This window comes from Hippocampus bargibanti, linkage group LG14, assembly GCF_051943395.1.
Source record: "Hippocampus bargibanti isolate YZ-2025 linkage group LG14, ASM5194339v1, whole genome shotgun sequence".
Lineage (NCBI taxonomy): Eukaryota > Metazoa > Chordata > Actinopteri > Syngnathiformes > Syngnathidae > Hippocampus > Hippocampus bargibanti.
Genome location: NC_142747.1, coordinates 339,719 through 358,397, shown reverse-complemented (window position 1 = coordinate 358,397; position 18,679 = coordinate 339,719). Strand labels below are relative to the sequence as shown.

Below are 18,679 nucleotides of genomic sequence, written 5' to 3'. Positions count from 1 at the left end.
AACGTCCAGCCAACTTGCCAGTCCATCCTGGAGAACTATTTGATTGGCGCCATCCAATCGTCGGGCAGGCGGTTGAGGCAATTTGCACTTTCAACTGAGAACGTCTTCTTCCCGTTTTGATTTGGGTGACAAGTGAATGGAAGCAAAATTGTTTTGTAACTTTTATTCTATACACAAAACATGGTCTTTCTTCTGTTCATGGGAAAACCTGCAAGAGAAACAAACAAAAGGCAGCCGCTTATTTGCCACATCTTAACTGAACTTAAACGTCCCGTTTCATTTGTTCCATCCCAAAAATGGCCACCGTGGTTTTTGGCAGAAAAAAAAAATGCTTTTAAAGGCTGCGACGACACCCGGCACCATTAAAGGACAGCCGAAACCTCAGTTGATTGACATACAGGGCAACCATTCAGATGACGATTAAATTTTGACCTTCAGGTCGCCGCACATGTGAAAACAACGGCGCTAAGCGCAGCAAAATTTAGTCAGATTTTAAGCCCTTGTTAAAACATGTGGTGATCAAAATGAGTGAGAAAGATGGACCAAGTAAGAAGGCAAAAACATATTACTTTCATACGGAATGGGAGGTGGACTTTTTTTTTCACTATGTCATTTTCAAAATGCGTATTGCCGTGCGTGCAGGCAGACTTCTTGAATTACCATTGCATAACCCACCGACTAGCCTTATGCGCTAAAACGCTCAACATGAGGAAATGTGCTACCTCCTTGACTGCATTATTCGCCTCCACTTATTTATGTGAGTCAGCCTTTTCCTACATGAAGATCATGAAGTCCAAATAGCGTTTGTTTGGAAATGTGCTTGAGGCTGGCAGTCAGCAGCTACTGTCCGGACTATGCATCCCTGCCGGATTCGATTCAGTGCAAGTCATCAAAGTAAACTCAGGTAATGACAAAAAAAATGTTAATAGCTATTTATTATGTTATGTGTACGTAGTTATGATGTATGTTGTGCAATATTGGCTTATTCAGTTATGTAAGGAACATCAACATACATTGTACACACAAAGAATCCTTAATACATTTGAAAATAATTGTTTTGCATTTTTGTAGTGGGTAGATCATTTTGACTTGGTCGTTTTTATAAGTAGCGCGTATGCTGAAAAAGTGTGAGCACCCCAGCTCTAGAGCCATTGTTTTGATTGCGGAGCAAGGCAGTTTGTGAAGGCGTGACGTCACGAACAAGGGGGCGGGACTTTCTGAATCGCACCAGTTTCAAGCTCATTTTGTGGCAGTTTTGGGCCACTTGAAGTCATTTCAATTGCTGTTTTGCATTTGACTCAAAATATGAGCCCGCGTGTTTTGGGTATTTTAGATGCTATCAAACGTTTTCCGATGTCAGTTAGGAAACAAAAAAATAGTTGGTTGTCCTTTAAGGGGCGTTTACCTGTTTCAACATCAATGGCACCTAAATCAAGAGCATTGAACGTCTGACTAAATATTACAAAGCACATGTAGCGCTTGGCTTCTCTGTGACTATTGACGATCATCTTTGATTTAAAAAAAAAAAAAAAAAAAAATCACACAAATCATTTCTTTCTATTTTTGTTTTGCAGGTCGTTTGTTTAACGTGTGTTCCAGTCGCTGGGTCCCAGAGGACATAAATTTCATCTGTGCTGTATGTCATGCTTATGAGCATATTTGACAATTTGACAAGCTGACTTTGAGTTAATTTGGTTAGATTAGAAATAAAATGTAGTATTATTATTAGCTATATAGCCATCTGAGTGGCTAGTTATCTCTTGGCTATCTATTAGTTATCTACTAGCTAGCTAGCTTTCTATTCACTTCCGGGTAGAGAGAAGGCTGGCGCGTGGCTGCCACTGCTCACCCACAGAAAAACGGATCCTGTGGCTGTCAAGTGACCTTGAGAGTTTTGAAAGGCACTTAGAAATGAAATGCATTATTATTATTATTCAATTTGACCGTAAAAACATTCAAGCGGACAGGAGAAATGATGGTTAATTTAAAAACGGTGAACATGAGCAAGCCGTCGCCAAAATAATAGTTGGGGGGGTGACTCCACCCACCTGGCAGCCCACTTAGGCGGTGGGAACGGGGGCGCCGGCCTGGGGCATGACGGGCACGTCGGGCTTGGCTCCCTTCTGCTCCGAGATGGGCGTGGTGGGCAGCGGCTCGTCTTTGGGCTCCACGATGCTGACGTGGTCGGGGAGGGGCTTCTTGGGGCCGATCTTGCCGCTGGGGTCCCACGGCAGCATGATCTTCACCTTGATGCCCAGCACGCCTGCGGCCAGCGGGACAAGCGTCAGTCGCAGGTTGCGTTCCGAACCCCCCCCTCCCCCCGTTGGTCTACCGACCCTGCCTGAGCAGAACGTGGCGGACAGCCGTGTCCACATAGTAGTTGACGGGGTCTCCGCTGTGAATCATAAGCCCGTCCACAAACTTCATGGACTTTGCTCGCTGTCCCCTCAGCTTGCCCGAGACCACCACCTCGCAGCCCTTGGCGCCGCTCTCCATTATGAACCTCAGCACGCCGTAGCAGGCCCTGCAACGCCGCGCTAACGTCAAGACGTGGCTCGTTTTGTCTAATTAACGCTGCTTTCTTGTTTTTTTCCAGCGGCAGCCATTTTGTCACGCTGTTCAGATGTGCCTATTTTTTTCTTTTTCCCCTAAACTGTCTTTCATCCCATTTGCTCTTCACTTTTTATTTATCTGGCTATCGAGCTACTAAACTTGTTGGCAAACTAGCTAGCTATCTATTTGTTATATATTAGCTATCTAGCTATTCAGCTAGATATTAATTCTATAATTGCTTTCTATCCATTTGAGTTACTGCCGGGTTGAGTGAATGCTGGCGCGTGTGGCTGCTGCTGCTCACCCACAGAATTGATCCTGTGACTGTGAAGTGGCTTTGAGAAGTTTGAAAGGTGCTTATAAATGAAATGGATCACCAGTTTTTTGTTGGCCTTTCCCCCCCTTGGCCGTCTGGGGGCACTATAACACTGACAGAGCGCTCATCCAGTCATCAACAGTCAATAAAGTTGGTAGCTCCAAAAAACAAGTGCGCCCAGCGCTAGCTGGCTAATAGATAACTAATAGCTATCCATCTCTCTTGCTGGCTATGTAGCTAGCTAACTATTTGCTATCCATTAGCTATCTTGCCATCTAATTGCTATATACTAGCCATCTCGTTATCTATTTGCTATATAGTTAGCTATCAATTTGCCTATGTCGCTAGCTAGCTATTTGCTATCTATTAGCTATATCTCTAGCTATCTAGTTAGCTATTTGCTATCTCGCTATATATCTATTAGCTATATTGCTAGCTAGCGATTTATCTATCTATTAGCTATTACGCACGCTAGCAATCACCCCCCTCCCAAGCACTTCTGACGGGGTCCACTTGAATGTCACGGTACACAGAAAAACTTGATCCTGTGACTGTAAAGTGACCTTGAAAGTTTTTGAAAGGCGCTTAGAAATCAAATGTATTACAATAACGGAAACGGGCGCCATCGTCCGTGGTCGTCCCCCTCAGACAAATGCCTCAGCATCTTCAGCAGGTGGAAAACTGTCGGGCCGCGGGCAGTCGCGACAGAAGCGCAGGACGCGATCCGAAGCGGCCGCCTCGCGACCGACAAAGTTCGCATCCGACTCGTCATCGTATCTTCACGGGGGGCTAAGATGGTGTCAAGGCAAGCTATGAATGACGCTAACCACGTGCGGGGCCTCAAGACAGCTTCCCAGATTTAAAATTGGCGCAGTTTGTTGAAAATGACAAAATACCAAAGCAGCAAGTTTATCAAAGGAAGCAATGTCAAGTTTTTGTGACTTATCCGAGTTCAGCGGGCGTGCGGGCTCACCTGCGCACGGCCAAACCTCCCAGCAATTTGTAGCGCAGAGATTCGGCTTGGGCGATGGCGCACAGGCCGCGGGTGGCCACCTTTTCTGCGTACAACTGCAACACCAAACAAAATGAGGCCACAATGGCGCATCAATACAGTGATACCTTGGCTTACAAACTTAATTGGTTCCCAGACAGTGCGCGTAGGGCGAAAAGTGTGTATTCCCAGTGTTTGAATTAACGTTTGCCAGGGGCGTACAACTTTCAAAACGTCTGGGCCCGGGTGGCCGAGAACTTCTTCAACTTCTGCCAAACGAATGTTCGTTTGGCAATTTGCATACTCGGCACGGCAGTCAAACAGAAGTCTGTTTTGTGCTTTGGACTAGACCATGACTGTAAAGTGTACTTGAGAGTTTTGAAAGCATAGAAAGAGGAGACAACTCAAACATTGCATTGTGGACAATGACGACAAACAACGACAGCAAAATCTTCAGCAAGGGAGCATTTGTGGTAGGTACTCCCTTAATTAAAAAAAAAAAATCATATGTACTTCGCGCAACAATGTTTTTTTTCCCGATTAGTTGTCTTATTTTGTTTCAAGGTGTGAAAAATTGGGCAGGCAACTTTTCAGAGTTGTCTGCCCGGGTGCCCGCTAACTTTTTGTCATGACTTTCAAACATTAATTCCCCATAGGAAACCACTAAAATGAGAATAATCTGTTCCCAGGTCCCCATAAAACATAATTTTCAACTCGATAAGCCTTAAAGGACAACCGACGTCTTTGGACAAATTGTGTCCATAATTTGTACAATGGCTTCAAATGGCTTCTACTGAGCGTATTTTAATAAGATTCCACCGCATATAGCAATATTTTACGTTTTAAGACTCGCTCTGAATATTCAGGAAGTCTTGTTTTTGAGTTGCTGAAAAAAAGACACATTGTAGCAGTTCTTCCATCACGTCAATGTATTTTGCTGTACATGTTTGGTCTGAGAACCGTGTTGCACCCAAAAGCCGACAGATGAGGGCATCCAAGCTCCATATAAGGAATTTATCAGCCATTGGAAACGGAGGTGGCTACTGGTGGTCGCCATTTTGTGCCTCTTTTTTTTGGTGAGAGATTTTCCCCCAATGTTGCCTCAAAATGGCATCTATAATTCTTTTATCGATTGCGAACATGTCTGCTTTCCTCTTAAGAACTATTTGAATCATATTCATCACTGAATGAGTAACAAGAAAGCATATTCTCCTAATCTGAAGCCATTGTTTTGATTCTCCAGCAATGCAAGACGTCTTGGTGTGACGTCACGAACTAGGGGCGGGACTTACTGAAAATGCCCAATTCGCAGCTCACTTTTTTTCAGATTTTGGACACTTTAAGTCATTTTTATTGGTGTTTTGCATTTGAATAAAAATATACTGCGTGTTTTGGGTATTTTGGATGCTATAAACCGTTTTTCTGATGTCAGTTAAAAAACAAAAAAAGTGACGTCAGTTGTCCTTTAAAACTACACACAATATATCGATGAGAAGTTTTCTTTAGCCGTCATCTGTACTTTTTGAAGGTATCGGACGTTTCGCCTCTTATCCAAGAGGCTTCGTCAGCGAACTAAAGTCTTACTGGTCGTATCGGCCCTATTCATATATAGGGAATGAAACCAAAAATTCTCAAGATACAAAAAGGAGAGGAGTAGCAGTACCTTACATTGCAGGAGTTTCTGAAAAACTACAAAGAGTCCTTTGGCAACATAAAATTCCCACTTATTTCAAACCGATAAACACCTTAAGGCAAAAATTTGTGCATCCAAACGATAGGCTGCCAAATGAAAAACAAAGTAATGTAGTTTATTCTATACATTGTAAGAATGAAAATTGTAAAGAGCAGTACATTGGGGAGACTCAACAAATTCTCAAAAAAGACTATCAACATCGCAGGGATAATACAAGCGGGCCTCAATCGGCAGTACATTTGCACCTAAAAGCTAGCAACCCCTCATTTGACAACAATGAGGTTTAAAATCTTAGCGAAAGTAGCGATTCTCATAAAACAACAAAATCCTTCATTAAACCGGTCTGGTGGGTTGAGGTTCAATTTGGATCGTTCATACAATAACCTGCTTAGGCAACACAGGTTAGGAAATATTCGGAATGCTGATGATGTGATATCGGAGGGAGTGGGGCAAACAGGCCAGTCGTTAGTCAGGAATGTAGAAACAATCAGTGGGGCCACAGGGAGTGGTCCTCTGCTCCCCCTAACCTGAGAGTAGGGACCTATCATCGCTGTGTCCGGCGCCGCCATGTCTGGACATTAGGGATGTATAAATAGGGCCGATACGACCAGTAAGACTTTAGTTCGCTGACGAAGCCTCTTGGATAGGAGGCGAAAGGTCCGAAACCTTCACTTTTGTACAGATGCCGGCTGAAGAAATCTTCTCATCGATGGACCACTCCTGTACGACTAGGGCCGATACGACCAGTAAGACTTTAGTTCGCTGACGAAGCCTCTTGGATAGGAGGCGAAAGGTCCGAAACCTTCACTTTTGTACAGATGCCGGCTGAAGAAATCTTCTCATCGATGGACCACTCCTGTACGACTGAGCGCTTACACAGACACACTGTCAATTAGAATATGACATTCGGAACTGGATGCTCCACATGAAAGGTCATGTTTGTCTCCCCTCAACACGTTGAACAGCAGCGAGGAGAATCTTGCTCCAAAATCCCAACGAGTGGTCATTTTGGCTATTGGGGCGCGAGGCGGAACTGACCTCCAAGCTATCCTCGGGGAAGCCGAACCTTTTCTGCACCACAGCCGTCAACTCTCGGATGCGACGGCCTTTCTCCCCGAGGACATTCTGCGTCCTGGAGACAAAGACAAGCACAGCCCGTCACCAAAGAGACGCCACCGCGCCTTGGGAGGAAAAGGCACTCGTTGCAATCACTGTGAAATGCCTGCCTTGTTTTTGAAACCAAAACACAGGGATGAAAATACCAAGAGAAAAAAGACTGGAAAAAAAGGTGGGGAGGGGGTGCACGCGCACACACACACACACACACACACACACACATATATGTGTGTGTGTGTGCGCGCCCCCGCCCCTCCATCTATCTAAATATAATAAGACAAGAATGCATTGCAGAATTCCCTTGAAATTTGTCCATTTCACTGCTTACAAAAACAATACAAAATACAAGGTGACCCAACAAATATATATTATAAATTGCCAAACGAACGATCGTTTGGCAATTTGCATACCTGGCACGGCAGCCAATCATAAGCCTGTTTCGTGCTTCGGACTATACCGTGACTGAAAAGTGTACTTGAGCGTTTGAAAGAGGAGGCCACGTGGCTTTGAGCAGACAACGCAAAGCAAACATTGCATTGTGCACCATGACAACTGGAACAAAATCTTCAGCAAGGGATATTTACCATAACTGAAGCAAGGGAGCATTTGTGGTATGTACTTCCTTAATTTTAAAAAATCCTTTATACCTCACAACCTCGTTTATTTTTTTGCGATTAGTCGTCTTATTGTGTTTCAAGTTGAGAAAAATGGGGCAGGCAACTTTTCAGAGTTGTCTGCCGGGGTGTCCGCTAACTTTTTTGTCACGGGTTTCAAACACTAATGTAATGTATATATGTACGTGATTCTAACAAAATGTCAGTATGTATTACCGTATTTTTCGGATTATAAATCGCAGTTTTTTCATAGTTTGGTCGGGGATGCAAGTTATACATCAGAGCGACTTATATATGCGTTGTTGTATATCATTTCACATGTTATTTTCACATTAAACCGCAAGATCGCGCTCAAGGCCTGTGCTGGTATTGAGCGCAGACAGTAGCCTACACATTTCTATAACAGGTGTTACAGGGAAATCTGTCGTTTCTGGAGGGTCAGATTTTTCTGTAACACCTGTTATTTACAAACACAACTGAGAAGTGCTGAATAAAAATGGCACCGAAAAGAAAGTCATATTTTGCAGCTTACAAGCTGCAGATAGCGAAATATGCAGCCGAAAACGGCAATCGAGCAGCAGAAAGAAAGTTTGGAGTGAGCGAAAAACTTGGAAGGGACTGGCGAAAAGCAGAGGTTACGCTTACTGAAATGAAGAAAACAAAAAAAAGCTAATCGCGGGCGAAAAGCTAGGTGGCCGCAGTTGGAGGAACGAGTTCACGCAATGTGCTGCTGGGAGAGGTTTGTCAACGGCGCAGTTGCGTCTCCACGCCCCGGTCGTTGCCAAGGAGATGAATATACACGGCTTTGCAGGACCTTCTTGGTGTTACCGCTTCATGCAACGCAAACACCTCTCTAACTTGTAAGGATGTCCTTAGTGCAAGAGTGATCTGAATAACTCTTGTAAAAGACTGTTCTGGGTTACCAAAAAGGAGGTGTGTTCATCAGAGTTGCGTAGAGCAAGAGCTGCGGTGTTACGTTGGAAAAAAAAGAAGTGAAACGAAACCTGATGTTCTCAATTTTATTTTAAATTGCTTTTCAAGATGACATGTATGTTGTTTGGTGTTGGATGTTATCAAATAAATTCTCCCCAAAAATGCGACTTGTACTCCAGTGTGACCTATATATGTTTTTTTCTTCTTAATTATGCATTTTCTGGCTGGTGCGCCCCATAATCCGGAGCGATTATAATGCGAAAAATACGGTATGTAAACTAACTTTGTGATAATTCATCTTTCATCACTTTGATGCCGTGAAATGTAAATTTCTCCACTGTGAGACTAATAAAGGCATATCCAATCCAATCCAATAATACTCAGTATTCATATGAATGTTTTTCTGTTCCTCATGATTGGTAAAAATCCAGCCAAACTATCGGAATAAAAGTCGATTTGCTGGGTACATACGCAAGGTTATTGCTAGCTAGCCTGCACACGGCTAGTAGTAGTAGTAGTATATTAATACTAACGTTAGAATGGGGCTTGTCATAGTGCCACTGACATTTGACTGTTTCATTGCAAATTAGAATCTATCAAATTAGAACCTGTTCTCTCCACGAAGGCTAATCAATTTGATTGTTTCATCCGCTTATTCAAAAGTGGGCGTTTACCTGTTTCGACAACAAATCAAGATCGTCTAATCAAAATGGCGCTTTGCGCCAACGCAAGCCGAAACAGGGAATGAACAGCGAAAAAAAGAGAATACATATTTTGTTTTATCTGGTCATTTTACAGTGGAAAAAGTCGGAAATCCACCGATGGGCAGAAAATTCTCATTTTGATTTACACGGCAGCAAACGCGTTTGGTGCGGCAGTTTGATCCCTCTCAGACAAATGCCTCAGCGTCTTCAGTGACAAAAGACTTTGCATTGCCGCGGGAGCCGCAACAGCAACGCAGAACGCGCGCTGAAGCGACCGCTTCGTAGCAAACAAAGTCCCCATCCGACTCGTCATCGTATCATCACAGAGGGTCAACTTTGTTTGCATTTTGACTTTTAGCCAACACTTGAATTCTTGAGTCTTGCGGCTGATGGCGTACCGTTCAAGGTAAAGAGAAGTTGACCAACCTGGTGGCAAGTATGATGATTTCGGTTCTCTTGGGCGTGACGCGCACCTCCACGCCCGAGTAGCCGTCCTCGGCCAGCTCTCGGGTAAGGAACTCATTTAGCTCAGCCTTGAAGATCCCATCCGAGACAAACTGCAACCGACAAATGCAAAGGGGGGCTGCGATTCATTAAGTGGCCTTTTTCTTCACGAGTGGCAAAATATCATCAAATCCTCTTAATTTGCAGGTTGCCGTTGAAAAGCTCTCACGAGGGGAAGGGGTTAAACATTTGGAAATTGCCATATGAAATTAAATTGGCAGCAATTACAGACATTTTCGGTCGCTTTTAATTGTAACGGATATTTGCATGCAGATTTTTTTTTTCAAACTCACTGCCTTCACTAGAACTTGACAGACTTCACGTTTTCATGTATTTTGTTTTTCTACTTTCATTCCTTTCATCACTTTGCTGCTGTGATATGTAAATTTCGCCACTGCGAGACTAATCAAGGCAAATCCAATCCAATCAGACAATTCATTCCTAAAGGACAACCGACGTCACTTTTTTGTTTAACTGACATCAGAAAAACGTTTTATAGCATCTAAAACACCCAGTATATTTTTAGTCAAATGCAAAACACCAATAAAAAGACTTAAAGTGTCCAAAATCTGCAAAAAAATTGAGCTGGGAATTGGGCATTTTCAGAAAGTCCCGCTCCCAGTTCATGACGTCACGTCAAGACGTCTTTAAATCAAAACAATAGATTCAGATTCGGAGAATATGCTTTCTTGTTACTCATCCAGTGATGAATATGATTCAAATAGTTCTGAAGAGGAAAGCATACACGTTTGCAATCGATTAAAGAATTGTATGTGCCATTTTGAGGCAACATTGGGGGAGTATCTCTCACCCAAAAAAAGAGGCACAAAATGGCGACCTCCAGTGGCCACCTCAGTTTCCACAGGTTGACAAATTCCTGATGTGGAGCTTGGATGCCCTCTTCTGGTGGCTTTTGGGTGCAACACGGTTCTCAGACCAAACATGTACAGCAAAAGTGCCACTTAGCAGTTTTTTTGACGATACTAGTGCAGCGTGTTCTACCGGAAACAAATTCCTTGTGTGTTCTACAGACTTGGCAATAAAGATGATTCTGAAAATACATTGATGTGATGGAAGAACTGCCACAATGTGTCTTTTTTCAGTCAGGGGGCGGTCCTTTAGTGGCGTCACGCACGGACTCGCCACCAACTCAAAAACAAGACTTCCTGAATATTCAGAGCGAGTATTAAAACGTAAAATATAGCTATATGCGGTGGAATCTTATTAAAATACGCTCAGTAGAAGCCATTTTACAAATTATGGACACAAAAGCGATAACAGTCGAACGGGACCGACATTCCTCCCATTCAAAAACAGCACTGGCATATTCATGCTGCCAAAAAGCCGCAACGGCTCAGCACAGTCTCCTCCTTGATGAATGTCGTGGTCAAAAATGCAGAAAAACAATCCGTATCCGTTCCACACGACGCACAACAACACAGAGTGACAAAAAGATGAGACAAAAACAAAAAAGGCAAGTATCATGAGAGCACTTGCTGACGGTTGCCTACTCGGGCGCCATCTTGGACTCTTCTTGAACGGACCTGATTGTGTACTAACTCCAACACTAACAACAACGTGGGTGTTGGGGGTTCAGCTAAACATAACGTTTCTTTCTAGTCTATTTTCTTGCCTGGTTTAGTTGTGCGGCACATAATGTCAAGACCACGACGCCGCCATGTTTGCGAGCTGCTACTAAGCAGCGGCAACGACGGCAGCATCTCGAGCAATCCTGGCCGTTCGCTCACCGGCCGCGCGTCGTCTTTTAACGGCAGATAGAAAGGTACCCGTAGCCATCTGCTAGAACGACCATTTTTATGCCCAAAAACTCAGGTGGCTGAAAAAGAAAGCGACACGTACCTTCCTCTTCTTCGAGATCTGGACCGCCATCTTCTCAAAGGCCGTAAGCAGGAAAGGACGACGGCGCGATGCGGAAATGAATTTATACAACATGGGCCACTTTTTATGACGTCACAAACACAAGATTCGTGGGATTTTGAGTTCTTTTAACGCACGCGCCATTCGTCCGCACTTGTCAGACGAAAAGGCTGCAAAATTGACTTGCCGTGATAATATGCAACAAAATGGAAACTTATTTAAGGATAATAACACAATTGGTGTCTTACACTACCTGGCGTTTCGGTTAGCGAAACAATCTCTCGATTATGGTGGATGAAAACGCCATCAACAGGATGGGAATGCATGCGTCGGGGGTTCATCGGACGAGGAGGCTACGACACATTCGTGCTATGGAGCGAAATAAATGGGGGACATGACATAATAAGCCAGAGTGGGATCTCTGATTACACGCGGGTCAAAATTCAACAGATATCGACAACTCTGTTGTCGTTATGTGTCGTTCGCGAACGAGCCGGTTCTTAGAGACGGATCTCTGAAGTGAATGAAGAGAGCCGGTTCCTAACAGTAGCCAGAAATGGGAGCCGACTTTTTTGTCCTCTATTCCCCGCCCCTAGTCTTCGGTTAAAGCCGCACGCGATAGGCGCTTATAAATTCAATGCTTTTATATGATGATTATTATTATTATAAATGGTCAATATCCGTGGTAGAGGAGGGAGGGGAGAATTACAGACACACGCAGCCATGAGGAGAAGGTGGGGTTAAGGTAGACAGGTGGACAAATGTTTTCACATTATGCTGTTATTATTATTCAATTATTGTATTTTTTACTAGTTGGGATGATAGCATTATTCATCTGAAAAGCAAATGAGTGACAGCTGATCATCAGGCCAGAGTAACCACAGGGAAAGTTAGTGGATGCTCTCTGTGCACATGTAGATAAAGCCATATAAATAAAAACATTTGATATAGTGTATTTTTTTACATGAGTAATTTATTTTTCACACAACTTTACATGATTTTTGGTAGTAACGTTAATCACCAAAAAAAAACTAACAAACTGAGGAGCCATTTGGGAGCCAAAAGAGCCGGATCTCTTTAGTGAGCCGAGCCAAAAGAAGCGGCTCTGTGAAAAGAGCCGCAATTCCCATCACTATAATAGTGACTCTCTTCCCACCTTCAAATCCCTTCTCCAAAGCCACCGATTTCAAATTGCATTTTCACTGGAGTTTGATCACTTGCTGTTATTCATAATTTCTGTGCTTGTTTTGTGATTGTAAAGTGTCCTTGAGTGCTTGGAAAGGTGCTTTTAAACAAAATGTCTGGTTATTATGATGAACATTGCACTCCCACACGAAGGTGCAACTTCCCGCACAGAGCATCAGAAGAAATGTGTCTTTTTCACAGCAACCTCAGAGTTGGAATTGTCTTCTGACTTGTCCAATTGTAAGATGGTGCCCCCACCTGCCACAGGCTGCTGCTCCCCCCACATATCGCAGACGCCTTCATTGAGGAACATTAGCATACAGATGTTAGCTTGAAAAGAGAAGCGCGCCGTAATGGTAGCTGCTTGTCCCAGTGAAGGCCCCTTGGCCTTTTTGGGGTCTCCGCCCGCCAGCAAAACATGGAGAGGATTAAGAGTTCGTCTTTTGTGATGGCCTGGGTGCCATTTCACTAGTGACGGGAATTCTGGCTCCTTTCAGACAGCTCGGCTCCCAAATGGCTCCTCAGTTTTTTTTGTTGCTTCAATTAAATAACTTCCAAAAATCATGTAAAATTATGTGAAAAACAAATTACTCATGTAAAAGAATCCAATCCAAAAATCATTTTTTTATTTGTATGGCTTTATATATATATATATATATATATATATATATATATATATATATATATATATATATATATATATATATATATGTATGTGTGTGTGTGTGTGTGTGTGTGTGCACAGAGAGCATCCGCTAACTTTCCCTTTCCCTGTGGTTACTCCGGTCTGATGATCAGCAGTCACTCATTTGCTTTTCATATGAATAATGCTAAACTACAAATGACTAAAAATGATAATAATTGAATAATAACAGCGTAATGTAATAACATTTGGGCACCGTAGCCGTCTACATTGAGCTCGAGTGACTTGCTCAAATGGCTCCAAAACAGTGCATGCGTCCTGCACTCCCTAAATAAGTGAATGTCTTTCATTGAACTGTTCTTCTAAGCCCCCCCCCCTTCTCCTCACTGCCGCCTGTGTCTGTCATTCTCCCCTCCCTCCTCTACCACGGATCTTGACCGATGACGTGCGGCTTTAACCGAAGACTGGGGACGGGGAATAGAGGGGGAAAAAAAGTTGGCTCCCATTTCCTTTCTCCCTGTTCACTTCAGAGATGCGGCTCTAAGAACCGGCTCATTCGCGAATGACACATCACTACATCCCACACCCAACGCGCACTCACACGAAATGGAAAGGTCATCATTTCACAAGTTTGTCATTTTTCCCTTTTATTTTGAAAGAAGCATCAACAACGATATATTAAGATAAAGCGTGCAACACGCGTCAATAACAGTGACTTTTAAATGATGCGAGCCCCATCGAGCCACGCCACGAGATCGCTTTGACTTTGGAGGAAACGAACACAACTAGCCGTGGGTCAACGCGACTCTTTTGGAGCGCAAAGTCGCCCGGCGGTCGCCCGGTCGTCGCCCACCGACAGGCGGCTGAAGATGGGCAGGCGGCGGCCCTCCAGGCCCGGCGACTCGCCGCCGCTGGAGGCGGAGCTGAGCGAGCGTGACGAAGCGTAGCCCTCCTCGGAGAGCGAGTCGGTGGAGGAGCGGCGCCGGAGGCCGGGAGCCGCCGAGGGGGCAGCCGGAACCTCGGAAGGGGCCCGCCGTGCCCATGCCGGATCGGGGCGCTCGCCTACGCCCAGGAAATAAAGAGTGGCGGCGGCGGCGGCGGACTCGCCCTCGTCGGCCATTATCCAACAAAGACCGCCGTCGCCGTCGCCGTCACCCTCGAGGCGGTACGGGCGCGGGCGCAGGAGCCCCGGCGCCGGGAAAAGGGGCGGGCTGCCTGAGGGCGACGGCGACGAGGGGCGGGCCCGGCGCGGCGACGACGCCTCCCATCGGTCGGCGGCGGCGAAACCGGCGAAGCCGAGGCTGTGGCGCGGGGGCGGCGGCCGGCGGAGCTCCTCGCCGTTGTGGATGAAGTGGCAGCGGGCGCCGTACGGGCAGAAACCCGCCGCGTGGAAGGTGCGGCACGGCTCCGTCCTGTACTTGGGGTGGCGGCTCAGCCCTCGCAGCTCCCGCCGCCCGTGCGCAAACTGGCACTTGGCGCCGTACTTGCAGGCCGCGCTCTCCTCGAAGGCGCGACACAGTTCCGTCTTGTAGCGGGGCGAGGGCGGCGGCGGCGGCGGCGGCGGCGGCGGCGACGGACCATCGCCCGCGGCGACCGCTCCCTCGATCATGCTGACCGAGCGGTCGCTCCGGAAGGGAATGCGGCTGAGCCCGCTTTCCCGCTTCCACTCGACCTCGCTCGCCTCGGGGTCGGCGAGCGCGACGGGGCAGAGGGACCGGCGGCGGGAGACGCCTTCTCCGGGCCGAGGAAAGTTCTGACGGCGAAGCAAGAAGACGGCTTTAGAAATGGACCTTTTGACCTTTTTGCCATTTTCCCAAACACGCAGAAAAAACGTCTGCGAACAATTGACGCCCGTGACGACATTCCGAATTATCAACAAAAGAAGACCAATCTAAAGCAGTGTCTGAAACTCATGAGAAAAAGTTAGCGGACACCGGGGCAGACAACTCTGAAAAGTTGCCTGCCCGGCCAGAAAGTTGCCTGCCTCATTTTTCACAACTTGAAACGCAATAACACAACTAATCTGATCGCAAATAAAACTATTGTTGCAAAGTATTGAGGATTTATTTAATTAAGGATGTACCTCGCACAAATGCTCCCTTGCTTAATTGATGGTAAATCTCGCTTGCTGATGATTTTTGCTCCAGTTGTGGTTTGTCCATCCACCATTGGGCACGTTGCACAACGCAATGCTTGCCTTGCGTCGTCTGCTACAAGCCACGTCAACTCCTCTTTCCACCATGCTTTTCATCATAATAATAATAATCATAATAATACATTTAATTTCTAAGTGCCTTTTAAAACTCTCAAGGACACTTTTCAGTCACGGGATAATGTCTGTTTATGTTTTGTAGCGTCATTAATTTTGTTAGCTTCTTTGGAATCTTTCTTCTGGGGCTGACGTTCTGTGCATCTACAAATGCACGACCTTATAACGCTCGGGAAACTCCGGAAGCAAGAAGCAGGCTTCTGATTGGCTGCCGTGCCGAGTGTACAAATTGCCAAATGAACCGAAATTCCAAAATTTCCAAACCGAACGTTAGCTTTATTGAAACAAGCTAACGTTTGATTTGAAAAAAAAAAAAATCTTTTTCTTGAAGAATTTGTCGGCCACCCGGGCGGAGATGTTGCACGCCCCCTGCCGCCCGGGCGACGTTATTTCAGACACCGACTCAAGTCCAGATTGGCGGGGAGGAGGTCCAAAAATGCAATGGAGTGAAGATTTGGGCCAATGGCAGCTGATTGGAGGTCGGAGCGCTTCCTTCTCGGCCCCGAAGAAAAAGCTTCTTGTGCTCACCTTGCAGAACTCCCGGTCCACTTCCGGGAAGGGCGTGAGCAAGTGGGACGGCGTGCTTGCCAAGACCGGCGGGCGCTCTGGAGACCTTTCCCTGGGGGTCGGGGGGTGTCTTCCCTTCTTGGCAGATCCAGCGGCCACCGGGCCGAGGGTCCCGGTCTCGTGCTCTGGCACCCGCCAGGCGTCGGACGATGGGAGCGGAGTTCTTCAAGCATCTGCTGGAATCTGGAGAAATAGCTGTGGGCTTCGGCCCCGCCCTCTCCCCACCCACAGTGCTCCAAGTAGCCAATCGCCTCCAACTTGCATGCTTTTTCTTTTTTTTGTCTCCATCGAATTTAAATTCTCACAGTGAAAAGGGAGGCACCCCCTGGCCCCACCCGCCTTTCACTGTCTAATAATAATAATAATAATAATAATAATAATAATAATAATAATAATAATAATAATAACAATAAATTTCATTTATAAACGCCTTTCAAAACTCTCAAGGTCAGATATCTAGCTATCTAGCTGGCTCGATAGCTATCTAGCTAGCTATTATCTATCTAGTTGGCGAGCTATCTATTACCTATCTAGCTAGCTGGTTGGCTATCTAGCTATACAGCTGGCAAGCTAGCTATCTATTAGCTATCTAGCTATTGACGACCGTCTTGAGATCCGAGTGGGACAAACCAAAACGGGCTTTTTGTCTTGTTCTTTTCATGTCTGCTTTCAACATTTAGCTTGTAGTAGACGTGCGCATTCCTGATCCACTGGTGAAAAGGACACCGGTGGGATGATCTTTTCATGTTTGCTTTCAACATTTAGCTTGTGGCAGACATGCACATTCCACCATGACGTCCCTGATCCACTGCAGAAAAGGACGCTTTGATCCTCTCCTCTTTCATCGAGAACTGCTTCATGTCACAAAGACGTTACAGCAAGTGAAGAATAAATGACTCTGTGTCTTTGTGTTATCATTTTATTTGTTGTTTCGTTTTTTTGACTTCAAGAAGGCGCCGTGAGAGTGGCTGCCTTTCCAGCAGCTATTTTTTTTTCTACTTCTTTATTTCCTTTCCTCGTCCTTTCATAACTTTGCTGCCGTTAGTGAACGTTGGCGCGAATGGCTGTCGCTGCTCACCCGTACAAAAAAAAAATCATGTGACTGTAAAGTGACCTTGAGAGTTTTGAAAGGCGCTTAGAAATTAAATGTATTATTATTATTATTCTTTTCTTGTCTGCCAAGGTCCGTTTCGACGTGTCTTCATGTGCACGCTGTGCGTTACTGTTTGCGTCTTTTGTGTCTATTTTTGTCTACTTGTGTGTGCGTGTGTGTGTGTGTGTGTTTGTTTGTGTGTGTGTACGTGGGGGGGGGGGGGCAATTTGTCTGACCATTACTTGTTTGTGTTTGCCAGTTGCATTTGAAACCACAAAAGACAACGGCCGTCCGTTATCACTCAAACACAGCGCGCGTATATCATCATGATGACGTGAAACATCAGATGGGGGGGCAAGGGGGGCCACGCGAGGGTCAGACAGATCTTCATGTCGGTGAGCTTGAAATTTCCACCTGTCCACCAGTCAACTTTGGGTTTTGTTTTGGTGGTGCGGCGGCAAAAAGCCTCTGTGCTTCCCTGATGGCGACTTTGACAAACTACAGTGATACATTGCCTTAAGAACTGAATTTGTTCCCAGACAGAGTTTGTAAGGTGAAAAGTGTGTATCCCAAACATTAATTGCCCATAGGAAACCATTAAAATGAGAATAATCTGTTCCCAGGTCCCGATAAAAAAAATAAATGTGCATTTTCTAATGTTCTAAGCCTTAAAACTACACAAAATAGACCTTATTTTACGTATAATAATTGTGCTATGGTATTGTTATTAAAGAAATACACTATACTGTATAATAAAGTCGTTTTATTTACCTTTGTGATGGTCATTGATGGCGTGATGGAATGGAGTGGCCGGTTTCATCGGCATTAAACACTTGATGAGGAACGTCACCTTCTTCCACCATCCTGAGGAATGATTCCTCGTAAGCTTTGGCAGCTTTATCGTCACAACTGGCTGCCTCACCGTGACGAATGATACGATAAATCCCTGTACGACGCTTCAAGTTCTCGAACCCTCCGTGCCTAGCCTTGAAATCATCAATGGATGACAAACTTCCAGGTTGCCTCTTATATATCCGAGTGTCTCTGACGAAGGCGGAAGTAGTCGCCGAAACATGTCAGCTATTTGAACACCTACACTGTCTGTAAGTAAAGAATCTGCTTTAAATTAGATATCAAATAGACAGGATGAACTTAGTACAATGAGTCGGTTCTTCTTCTTTCAACCGCCCGCATGGTCATCCATCGTGGTCACAGCAACCTCACCCCTCTTCCTCTTTCCCGATCATGACTAAGCCCCACTTGCCCCGGCCCGTCTATGTTCTTTCGCTAAGATTTTAACCTCATTGTTGTCAAATGAGTGGTTGCTAGCTTTTAGGTGCATATGTACTGCCGATTGAGGCCCACTAGTATTATCCCTGCGATGTTGATAAAGTCTTTTTTTTAGAATTTGTTCATCTAAACCAGTGTCTAGGATTTCCCCGGGAAAGATGTGAGGGCCTGTTTCTCCATCTCTTCCATGTACAGATTAGCCACTAGGGGTGGTTTAGATATGTGGACGATACTTTTGTCATAATTAAAAAACAAGAAATTCAATCCTTCACAGATCACCTCAACTCTGTAGACATCAACATTAAATTTACTCGTGAGGACATTGAAGAG

General features: G+C 45.2%; 2 protein-coding genes and 1 non-coding gene across 3 annotated transcripts; all 3 read right to left on the bottom strand.

The window, feature by feature from the left end:
* Nucleotides 1–148: 148 nt before the first annotated feature.
* rps3 (ribosomal protein S3) lies at nucleotides 149–11,433 on the bottom strand. Its single transcript, XM_089014466.1, has 7 exons — nucleotides 11,285–11,433; nucleotides 9,347–9,477; nucleotides 6,592–6,685; nucleotides 3,843–3,937; nucleotides 2,337–2,524; nucleotides 2,049–2,263; nucleotides 149–208 (listed from the first exon to the last, which is right to left on the bottom strand). The coding sequence occupies exons 1-6, from the start codon at nucleotides 11,375–11,377 to the stop codon at nucleotides 2,061–2,063; spliced, it is 804 nt and encodes a 267-aa protein (XP_088870592.1). The 5' UTR covers nucleotides 11,378–11,433; the 3' UTR covers nucleotides 149–208; nucleotides 2,049–2,060.
* LOC148887942 (small nucleolar RNA SNORD15) lies at nucleotides 9,101–9,249 on the bottom strand. Its single transcript, XR_016117266.1, has one exon. It is a non-coding gene; the product is annotated as a small nucleolar RNA SNORD15 (small nucleolar RNA).
* A 2,316-nt stretch (nucleotides 11,434–13,749) lies between the features above and the next one.
* On the bottom strand, nucleotides 13,750–18,306 carry LOC148887940 (mRNA decay activator protein ZFP36L1-like). Its single transcript, XM_089014300.1, has 3 exons — nucleotides 18,284–18,306; nucleotides 15,928–16,129; nucleotides 13,750–14,883 (listed from the first exon to the last, which is right to left on the bottom strand). The coding sequence occupies exons 1-3, from the start codon at nucleotides 18,304–18,306 to the stop codon at nucleotides 13,927–13,929; spliced, it is 1,182 nt and encodes a 393-aa protein (XP_088870426.1). The 3' UTR covers nucleotides 13,750–13,926.
* Nucleotides 18,307–18,679: the final 373 nt, after the last annotated feature.